Source organism: Crocuta crocuta, unplaced genomic scaffold (genome assembly GCF_008692635.1).
Source record: "Crocuta crocuta isolate KB4526 unplaced genomic scaffold, BGI_CrCroc_1.0 scaffold43, whole genome shotgun sequence".
NCBI classification, from domain to species: domain Eukaryota; kingdom Metazoa; phylum Chordata; class Mammalia; order Carnivora; family Hyaenidae; genus Crocuta; species Crocuta crocuta.
This window is the reverse complement of record NW_027529429.1, coordinates 360,195-371,863: the sequence shown is the minus strand read 5'-3', so window position 1 is coordinate 371,863 and position 11,669 is coordinate 360,195. Positions and strand designations below refer to the sequence as shown.

The 11,669-nt window shown below is 38.3% G+C and overlaps 1 protein-coding gene across 1 annotated transcript; it reads left to right on the top strand.

Annotated features, from left to right (window-relative positions):
* The first annotated feature begins 10,412 nt into the window (after positions 1–10,412).
* Positions 10,413–11,375, top strand: LOC144227807 (olfactory receptor 52K1-like). Its single transcript, XM_077759559.1, has one exon. It carries the CDS (start codon positions 10,413–10,415, stop codon positions 11,373–11,375), a length of 963 nt encoding a protein of 320 aa, XP_077615685.1.
* The last annotated feature ends 294 nt before the right edge of the window (positions 11,376–11,669 follow it).

The window sequence follows — 11,669 nt, the reverse complement described above, 5'->3', positions numbered from 1 at the left end:
GGCACAGGTGCCCTGTTAGCAGTGTCTGTCCATAAAACTGAAATGGCAAGAAGATTGCATTTTAAAGTTTAGCTTAGGGTCCTGATAATAGAGGCTCCCACCAAATGACCCAGTTCCTTTTATGTGTGCACAACCCTCAACTTATTTTGGCTCCTGGAAATATTCTACAAAGAACCAATAAAACAAGTCAAAATTTATTCTGAACTTAAAGTTTGAAATAGCCATTTATCATTGCCACTCATGTTTCTAATAAGTATGTTCAAACACATATGTATTGAGAATAATCTTATTACTAACAGATAACAAGTATTAATATTTGATTTCTTTCCATTATTTCCATTTTATAATTATATTTGTATTTCCAATTTACATCATTATACAGAGATAATGTTGTATCTTGCCTTTGTATTTATTTTAGTAGTGTGTTCTAGGACATAAAATAGGAGCTCAGTAAAAATTTATGACATGGATGAAAAAATAAACCACAACTTTCCAGATCATTAAAACCAATGTGGAATCTTAATTTTGATGATGGCTTTATATTTCCATATTTGGCTGTTCCATAATTTACTCACCACTATTTCCTTTGAGTAGGATTTTTAAAATGATACAAAAGTGATACCTACAAAGAACATCTTAAAATTTTTCTAGTAATATTTTGATTTTAACTGTCATACATGTACATGGTTAAAAGTCAAATAAAATAAAAAATATAAACAATGGATACTAAGACTTCTGTGCTTGGGGACTCCCAAATTTCTTCCTTTTCACCAGAGGCAGCCAGTAACCCAGTTTCTTAGGAATCTTTCCAGAGATAGTTTTTTCATGAACAAGAATATTCGTATATGTTATCTCATAAAAGACAAAAGCAAATGTTAGCATACTAATCATACCCTTTATCCTTTGTTTTCTTTCCTTTTCTTTCTTAACTTAATTATCTTGGAGACTGCTCCCTATCAAAGCTAAATATGCCACATTGCTAAGTGAATAATTTTCTACCACATGGATATCTGATAATTTAATAAGAACTTCTGACATTCAATTTGTTTCTGGTATTTTGCTTCTGTAAAAAAACAATGTACTAAATGTACTTGTTCATGTATCTTTATGCATATGTATAAGTTTATTTATAGGATAGTTTCTAAGAATGAATTTCAGGGTGAAATGGAAAAAGAAAGATTTTGATTGATATTGCCAAATTGTCTTTCAAGAAGTTATTCTGCCCCTGTATGAGAAAATGGATATTTTAAATAATCTTAATATATACTGAAATGTTGCTTCATGGAGACATTGTAGTACTTTACACACCCAGAGTTTGTTCAGGACTGTGTTATTTCATCACATCCATCCATTTCATCACACTCCAAATTAGGAAATTTAACTTAAAAATCTTTATTAATAGAGTGAGTAAAAATTGATATTTCAGTTTGGTTCAGTTTTCACTTCACTGTTGAATGAGCTTTGACATTCTCAAAGATTTATTTTCCATTTATGGGCTTCCTCATTAATTTTCTTTTCTGTCTTTATGTGCAACTTACCTCGTAGTATTAAATGCAGTAATGTTTTTCAAGTGTTCAGTGTGGAGTACAGCTTATTAATTTGTATGGATTTCATTATGCCTTTTTAAAAAACTTTCATTATATCTTAAGGGTATTACCTCTGTTGAATTGTCTGAAAATATTTCCCCCAATTCATTTTCCATTAAATTCTATCTATCTTGGGGCACCTGGGTGGCTCAGTCAGTTAAGCATCTGACTTCGGCTCAGGTCATGATCTCACGGTTTGTGGGTTCGAGTCCCACAGCAGGCTGTATGCTGATAGCTAGCTTAGAACTGGAGCCTGCTTCAGATTGTGTTCCTCCCTCTCTCTCTGACCCTCCCCTGCTCACGTTGTCTTTCTCTCTCTCAGAAATAGATAAAACATTAAAAAAAATTTTAATTCTATCTTTTCTAAAAAATGATTTACACACATGCATACACAAACTTTTATGTGGTCATAACAATTGTACTTTTTAATATTATTTCATGACTTTTAAACTTTTAATAATGTAAAATCCAGTATTTTAATAAATATTTATTAACATGTTCTTTACAAAAATGTATTTTAATTTTTAAATGAATTTTAAATGAATTTTCAAATGGAGTGAAAAAGTATCTACATTTATTTCACCCCACTAATAGTTAAACCATTGTTCCAGCACCATTCATAAATAAGCCTTTTTCCCCCATTATTCTGATGCCCTTATTTAGTCATATATTAAATTCCAACATGCATTCAAATGTCACTGTCCCCCAGGACAATCTTTTCTGTTTTTAGTGTCACTACCAATTGAATCATGTATTTACCACATGGTAAGGGAGATTCTTAGCAATAACTTAAAAAATGTTTTAAATTAATGTTAATTAATTTAAATGTTATTTTCTTGGAATATTATATGTATTTTTAAAGTTTATTTATTTCTTTTTGGAGAGAGAGAGAGAACAAGCATGGGAGGGGCACAAAGAAAGGGAGAGAGAGAATCCCAAGCAGGCTCTGCACATTCAGGACAGAGCCTGATGCAGGATTGGAACTTACAAACCAGGAGATCACAACCTAAGATGAGGTCAGGCGCTTAACTAACTGAGCCACCCAGGTACCGCTGGAGTATTATATTTAAAAATACAAATTAATTATGGGAAAACTGATGTCCTTACCCATTGATTCTTTCTTTTCAGTAATCTATGTTTTGGACCTTTTTGTTACAGATATTTGGGGGATTTTTCTATTAATATTACTTTTGTCTCTCTTTGTATTTCCTAATTGGCTTCTATTACCTAAGAAACCTTCTGATAAATTTGTTTCTTAAGACATTTCCCAAAATACAGCTCTTTTGCTTTCCAAAGCAAATTGTTTTTCAGTAGTATTTTTCCACATTTTTTTGGTAGAAGAAGGTATTTCCTACCATTAGATAAGATTGACATTGTAAGTCTTTATTTTGAGTCTTAAATTAAAATATTTATAAGTTTCTAAACAATATAATTAAACAGTGATAGACAACATCTCTGTCTAGGTCTGGACTTGAAGGAGAATGTCTTTAGAACTTTCCCTTCAGTGTACTGCTGGCTAATGCTTTTCTAATGAATGGTCTCTATTATTTACATGATTTGATGTCCATTTCTAGTTCCTGATTTTTAAAAAATCAGAAATGGGTAAATTCAATTGCTATCTCTTTTCAGGTCTTGGATCAATAATTTAAATGGGAGGATCTCCTGCTGGCACTGTTCTTTCAGCTTTGATAGCATACCTCTCCTGTGTCAGGCTCTCTGAGGCAGCCTTTGGTTGCTCTTTTGTAAGGCAGGGGTTTCTACTCTGCCAGAGGAGAGCTCAGCCAGCCTCCTTTTTCTCACTTGTTTTCCAGATCTCAGGCTTTTGTCTCTGTAGGGAAGATCTTAGGAAAGAGAGGTCCAAGGTCAGAAGGTTTAAATGAAGGAAGCGAAACGAAAAAGCCAAGGAGTGGGAGAAAGAGAGGCAGAGCAAATAGAACCCAGACTTAGGAACACAGAGCAAGAAAACAGCCCCCTGCCCTCCCGTCCACTTGGCCCCTGGTTACTCCCTGCTAGGAGGTCCTGGAGAGATCCTCTCCAAACAGAACTGCCTTCTGTAACTGCTTCTATTGTCTTGGCTACCCCTGTCTTTTACGTATTCTATTCTCTTGGCTATCCCTGTCTTTTATGACTTTGTTGCTGAGAGTACAACCTCTCCTCTCCCGTGGGGCCTGGGCTGTTGAACAGATTGGAGCCCAGAGTTGCCCTTGTCCTTCTTGGCTACTCCTTAGGTCCTCCATGAGACTCTTTTTAATCTTTTCTCCTGTGTATATCAAGGCTTGGTGTCTTTTGCCATAGCCCTCAATGGCCCCCAATGATCTTAGAATGTCATGCTTGGCTTAGGGACTAGAAGTACTCGGTCTCCAGTCCCATGGAAAGCACCACTAGGTGGTCACTCTCTTTTTGTAGGTTAACCATTTACTTTTTCTTTTTTCTTTTGTATTATTTTTAAAAAATTTTTAATGTTTTATTTATTTTTGAAAGAGAGATAGAGACAGCATGAGCAGGAGAGGGTCAGAGAGAGAGAGGGAGACATAGAATCCGAAGACACGCTCCAGGCTTTGAGCTGGCTGTCAGCACAGAGCCCGAGGTAGGGCTCAAACCCACGAACCTTGAGATCACGACCTGAGCTGAAGTCGGATGCTTAACTGACTGAGCCACCCAGGATCCCCTTACTTTTTCTTTTTTAAATTTAATTTTGTTTTAATTTTAATTCCAGTTAGTTAACATACAGTGTTATATATTAATTTCAGGTGTACAATATAGTAATTCAACATTTCCATACATCTCTCTCTGCTCATCATGACAATTGCACTCCTTAATCCCCATCATCTATTTAGCCCATCCCCCCCACTCTCTGCACTTTCCCTCTGGTAGCCATCAGTTTGTTCTCTATAATTAAGAGTCTGTTCTTGGTTTGTGTGTGTATCTCTTTTTCCCTTTTGCTTGTCTCTTGTTTCTTAAATTCCACATATGGGTGAAATCATATGGTATTTGTCTTTCTCTGACTGACTTATTTTGCTTAGCATAATACTGTCTAGCTCCATCCACACTGTTGCAAAGATTTTATTCTTTTTATGGCTGAATAATATGCATACCATATCTTCTTTATCCATTAATTAATCAAAAGACATTTGGACTGCTTCAATATCTTCATTATAGTAAGTAACACTGCTATAAGCATAAGGGTGTACATATCCTCTTGAATTAGTATTTTAGTATTCTTTAGGTAAATACCCAGGAATGTGATTGCTGGATTGTATGGTAGTTCTATTTTTAAATTTTGAGGAACCTCCATACTATTTTCCACAGTGGCTGCATCAGTTTGCATTCCTACCAAAAGTGCACTAGTATTCCTTTTTCTCTACATCCTCACCAACATTTGTTTCGTTGTTTTGTTGATTTTAGCCATTCTGACAGGTGAGAGGTGATATCCATTGTAGTTTTGATTTGCAATTTGCTGAGATTAGTGATGCTGAGCATCTTTTCATGTGTCTGTTGGCCATCTGTATGTTTTCTTCATATAAATGACTGTTCATGACTTCTGCTTATTTTTAAATTGGATTATTTGTTTTCAGGATGTTGAATTTTGTAAGTTTTTTATATATTTTTGATACTAACTCTTTATTGAATATGTCATATGTCATCTGGAAATTCATTTTGAATTTATTTTTATGGTTGGTGTAAGAAAGTGGCCCAGTTTCATTCTTTTGCATTTGGCTGTCCAGTTTTCCCAACACCATTTGTTGAAGAGAATGTCTTCATCCAATGTATTCACTGGATATTCTTTCCTGCTTTGTTGAAGATTAATTGACCATATAATTGTGATTTTATTTCTGTATTTTTCATTCTGCTCTATTGATCTATGTATCTATTTCTGTGTTATTACTATTTGTCTTGATCACTACAGTTTTGTAAATAACTTGAAATCAGAATTGTGATGCCTCCAGCTTTGCTTTTCTTTTACAGGGTTGCTTTGGCTATTCAGGATCTTCTGTGGCTTCATACAAATTTCATGATTGTTAGTTCTAGTTCTGTAAAAAAAATGCTGTTTGTGTTTTGATAGGATTTGCATTAAGTGTGCAGACTGCTTTGCATAGTATAGACATTTAAATAATATTTGTTCTCCCAATCCATGAACATCAAATATCTTTCCATTTCTTTTATGTCCTCTTCAATTTCTTTTGTCAGTGTTGCATAGATTTTAGAGGATAGGTCTTTCACTTCTTTGGTTAGGCTTTTTCCTGGATATCTTATTATTTTGGGTATAGTTGTAAATGATATTGTTTTCTTAATTTCTCTTTCTGATGCTTCATTATTGGTGTATAGAAATGTAACTGATTTCTGTACATTGATTTTGTATCCTGCAATTTTACTGAACTTGTTTATCAGCTCTAGCAGTTTTTTGGTGGAGTCTTTGGGTTTTCTTTGTATGGTATCATGTTATCTGCAAATAGTGTAAGTTTTACTGGTCACAGGTCCTTGCATATGCTTCTGCTTTGCCTTTGATCATGTTTCACCTTAATTTGATGTATATCTTCCATCTGACCCTGTTTAAAAGGGTTTTAAAGTTTAAGAGGACCTCAGGAAATATATTTTTTGATGTAAATTATTGATTCCAATCCCTTGACTATTTTTGGATCTTTGGCCAATTCCAGTCTCTTGATGTTTTGCACAAGATGAGTGTTCAGAGTTTCAGTCAGGCAGTCCATATTCACACTAATCTAGAGTTTTAGTTCTGAGACTTTTCTTTATTTTCTGGGCTGAAGTTCCTGTGTTTGTTACCAGTGCCTCTTAGACTGAACTTTGTATTGCTCTTGCTACTTGTCCTGCCTACTCCCTCCTCAACTAGGGTTCTGTGCTGATATTTTCTGCTTCATAATACATCTCTTTACAGTTTCAGAGATACCATCTGCTGTAAGCCCACTGTTATCCAACTTGACTTCTCTGTTAGAAAACTGAATGCTTCATGTTAAGGTTCATAATCTTGGCTGTACCTGAAATGACACCTGCTATGTCTTCTTTTCCCCTCTGGAACTGGATAGTACCCTTAGAGCATGGCTGTCAGAAATGGATGACCTGATTTTGGGTACCGACCCTTCCCAATAAACCTTGTGCTGTTCGTTTCCAATATACCCTGTGTATACTTCTGTCTTTCTGATAAGGGATTATCATTCTGAAGACACAAATGTTTGTTAAGTTCTGAACTATAAATTTGCACATTGGTCTTATTTTTTTTCTTTTGGTTTCATAAAACAAATAAGTTTTCCCTCACAGGGAATTTCTTCCTGGGCTTGAAGAACCCAATGAAATATCATGCATGCCACAAGTGTTCTCTTGTGTAAGCTGTGCACACTGAATTTTTCAAAGCTCTCTCAATCCAAGGCAATGTCCAGATCCTTCATACTCTTGAACATCCTCTATAGATTAATCTGGCATCATTTTCAGGAGTGATTTTGGTGGCTGAGATGAGAGTCAAATGTAGACAGCAGGGACAGAGTTGTAGGTAATTTCACTTAAGGTGACATGACGTTTGGATGGCAACACCTATAAGTCTTGGTCTACCCTTGTACCTACTGTTTTGAGTTCAGACACTGGACATTTTCTTCATTCTTATTCCTAGGCCAGGTTCTTTTTTCTCACAAAAGCTTATAGCTATTAACCCATTCTTTCTCTCATGGTTCTACTATATCATGGAGGGGTCATCTAGGTAATGCTGTATGTTGGTCCTGGTGTTGCCCACCACAGCACCCCCCCCCGCCANCCCGTCTTCTTCCTTACTCTCCCTAGATCAGATCTTGCTTGGTCATCAAACCAGGTGGTCCCATTCCCTATGAGAGGAAGCCACACCTAGCTTCTGGCTGCAGGGCCTTGGCCCTCTCTTGACATGGCACCCTGGGGTATGTGGTTCAAAATATTCCCTGCTGGGCCTGTTCCCTGGGGTCCCAATAAGAGGAAAAGACCTTGTTAAATCTTTGTTTGAAGAAGAGGCAGAAGTACTAATTGGTATCTGGGTGGTGGAAGCTTCATTTTGGATCCCTACAGGCAATGCCTGAAAAGGTGCCCATTAAAAACTCTGTTCTTAGGATTTGACTGGTAGCTTAATTTCTTCTCCTCCTTCTGTAGGTTAAACAGTGCAGCTCTTTGGTGAGTAATGGCCAAGGGTAGGCACATACAGTCTTCATCCACAAATTAGCTTTCCCACAACATTTCCAGATCTGGATTATCTGATAGGCTGCCTAGTATGGAAATGCTTGGTATCACTGGGGAAAATTGGAAATATCACCAATATTGATGATGTGTACATCATCAGAAGTCTATCTTGACCTTTTGTGTTATATGGTTATAGTCAAGAGAGGGGTCATGTATGTTAGAATTACTTCCTCCCAAGTAGGCAAACATCTTTCCCATCCTGGCTCAATAATAAGCTATTTATAAATCTGTTCCTCTTTGAGTGAGTCATAAGAAAACATTATGGAGGCATTTCAGTATGTGTCCTGGATTCTTCTGGTTCCAGAACCCCTTACCTCCCTTAACTGTCTTCCCTGATGGAAGTAAAGGAGCTGAGCTTACTGGATCAGATATAACCTTGAGGCACAAGGTTTTAATGAGGGACATTTGCCGGGTCCTCAGGAGACAGTTGGGAGATCAGAGGTAATTATTTCTTAAACTGTTCTGAAGATACTGTAATGTTCCACAGGTGGGCTAAGGCTTAAGAATGGGCAGCTTTGAGGATTATTTGAAGCAGATGCTCAGGAGGTCAGAACCACATTTCTTGGTACCATCCAACCCATCCTCCCACCCCACACCCCCAACATACACTGCATCATTCCTTGTGGGTGTTGAGGGGAATAGCCTGTGGTTAGGAGGGAAGAAAGGAGCAGCGTTGGGGAGGATATGGTATTTTTGACTGTGTGCCTCTGGATTACTACTACACAACATCCACCCATGGGATGAACGTATCATTCTTTGTCAAATCAAATGCATTGTCTCTGAATCACTGAAGTTTCTGTTGCTCTTAACCAGATTGCTACAAATGAATTATTTATTTCTTATAATTGAGTGAGAATAATATTACTATTTTCAGCTTTTGACAAAGGATTTTCACATATTATATCTCATTAGATTCCCACAATGTTTCTGTGAGGTAGGCTTTAATTTATTCATTTCACATGTGAGGAAACTAAGGCTTGAAAATGGTTAGCTTTGCTTACAGTCACAGAGCTGACATATGGCATAAATAGTACCTCAAATCAGGACCTTGACTTTTGGTCCAAAGTTTATTCCATGACACTAGAACTATAGGTGTAATCTAATCTCCCATTTTCCCAGCCCTTATGCCTTCTCCTGAAGTTACATAGTCTCCTTGGTGGCTGTGGTAAAGGTATGGGCAATAATCATGTGATTTCTCTTGGAGAAAAAAACAAAATGTTCTTTGTCATTTTAGTCAGTGCTGTTTCTTCTTTCTTGGATTATGCTCCTATGGTGACTTCTGCTCCTTTCCCTCATGCTTATAGACCACTTGTTGCTGTCACTGAAACTGAGATCAGCCCGACTGCATCTTTTCTGCCTGGAATGTGAATCTTATGCTCCAAAGCCCTCTCAGACCCCAGATCCAAGCCTCTGTGTGTCCTTGTGTTTTTAGTTCACATCAGAGAGTTGTGGCACTGGAGGTATTAAGGGGTGTTAGAGAGACACATACTCCCTAAATAATTCCTTATCTGCCTTGCTGTTTGCTTCCTCTACTGCTCACCTGTGGCCACCCAGACCTGGATGTTCTTCCTTGGCCCTGGAACAGTCACTGCTGACACAGAGACAGGGTGATGATCTCCTTGCTCAGGGATCAGGGGTTGGTGGATGTGAGGCCTTGTCTGATTTTGTCACTAAATAGATCTGTGACCCTTGGCCATTTCCTTCTTTCTAGACTGAAGTTTTCTAACCTACAAAACAATAGTATTTGGCACAGGATATATTGCAGATCTGAATAATTTTGTACACTGTTTGAAATTCTGTGGTAAATAGAACTGGAGGGAATGTCTGCCCATTTTTTCTTCTGTTCTCAATAATTTGGTGCAATTTAGAATTCTTTGGCTTTCACATGACAGTTATTACCAAGATCTTCTGTTTTTTCCAGGTCACCACAACTCTGAACTTTGTGTCTACCTCTGTATACCACCACCTTAAAGGAAGGGAGCTACAGGAAGAGATACAAAATATTCATTTGTGAAATGATTGGGGAATAATCCAAGGAAGAACCTAATCAATGATGGAGTCATCAGGGACCATTTATTCTGTAACCTGGGAATCAAGTGAAGTTTGGAGGAGTGGGATATCTCTAAATTAAGGGAATTCCCAGGTGTTAGGATTTTTGGCAGTTTCAGATGAAGGTTAGTGGTATAAGACTAAAGGACTGTATAAGGTCAGCCCTGATTAAATCCAATGCCAACATTCAGAACTTGGGAATGTGAGGATGATGGGAAGGGTTTTTATTTAACATTAATTCCTGGGCATCTACTTAAACCTGGTTATGTCAGGTGCTCCAGGTTATAGAATATATTAGGGTATCAAATTCTGGAAACTGGTTTCTGAACTTCTTGTCCTGTGCATTTCCCTCTGGACCTAGCTGATTTGCCTCCTCTGTGTTTGAGGTTCTTGCAAAAATATTAACTAAACTGAAAATCATTTTTGACTGTTTACTGAGACTTATGGGAGAAAAGTGATGGTGATGGTGTTGTTAGTGAGATCATAGATCTTGAGCTCCCAATATCCACATCACTGACTTTAACCTGCTTCCTTTCTTTGTAGTAGCCCTTCACTCTTCTAAGTGAGATGATCACCACAATTCTTTCCAATAATTCTCATCACTTCCCACATACTTTCTTCCTGGCTGGCATCCCAGGACTGACTGCTGCCCACATTTGGATCTCACTTCCCTTTTGCTTCATGTTCTTCCTGGCAGTGACTGGGAATGGTGTCCTGCTTTTTCTGATCCAGACTGAGCGCAGCCTTCACCAGCCCATGTTTTTCTTTCTTGCTATGCTCTCCTTTGTTGACCTGGTTCTCTCCCTCTCTACTCTGCCCAAGATGCTGGCCATCTTCTGGTTTGGTGCTACAGCTATCAGCTCCCACTCCTGTCTTTTACAGATGTTCTTCATCCATGCATTCTCTGCTATGGAGTCAGGAGTACTGGTGGCCATGGCCGTGGACCGCTTTGTGGCCATTTGTAACCCACTACATTATGCAAGCATTCTTACCCCGGTTGTTGTTGCCAAGATTGGAGGCCTGGTAGTGCTGCGAGGTGTGGGATTGACCATCTCCTTTCCAAGCTTGGCCCGTCGGCTGCCCTACTGTGGCTCTCACATGATTGCCTATACCTACTGTGAGCATATGGCAGTAGTGAAGCTCGCCTGTGGGGCCACCACTGTGGATAACCTCTATGCCTTTGCTGTGGCGATCTTTCTTGCTGTGGGGGATGTTGCCTTTATTGCCTACTCCTATGGGCAGATTGTGAGGACTGTGATTCATTTTCCTTCACCTGAGGCACGTGCTAAAGCTGGCAGCACATGTACAGCTCATGTCTGTGTCATCCTCTTCTTCTATGGACCAGGCTTTCTTTCTGTGGTCATGCAGCGCTTTGGCCCACCCACAGCATCTGCTGCTAAGGTTATCCTTGCCAATCTCTACTTACTCTTTCCCCCTGCACTGGATCCCATTGTCTATGGGGTCAAGACCAAGCAGATCCAGGAGCAGCTGCTTAAAATGATGAGGCCCAAGCAGATTGATCCCACCTGAGTGCAATTCTCATGAGCTGGACCTCAGGGTCAAGGGTGGTCTTTCCCTGTGGAATGGGAGGCCCACGGCCCAGATCATTTACCTGGTGGGACAGTCAAGAGAAAAATGAAGTTTTCTTGAGTGTTTGGAATCTCTTCTGAGGTCTATATAGTATTTAGATATTGGCTTGGAAGACGAGCTATCTCAAGAAAGTAATTTTTGGATATGTCTTTATTCTAAGAGTTTGTGATTTACTTGTGTTGACAAGATAAATGAATCAAGGAATTAAGAAACAATTAAAAAATCTATGGACCT

Bases quoted from the DNA above. Each gene is read 5' to 3' on its own strand.
- LOC144227807 (XM_077759559.1), top strand. From the start codon at position 10,413: ATGATCACCACAATTCTTTCCAATAATTCTCATCACTTCCCACATACT.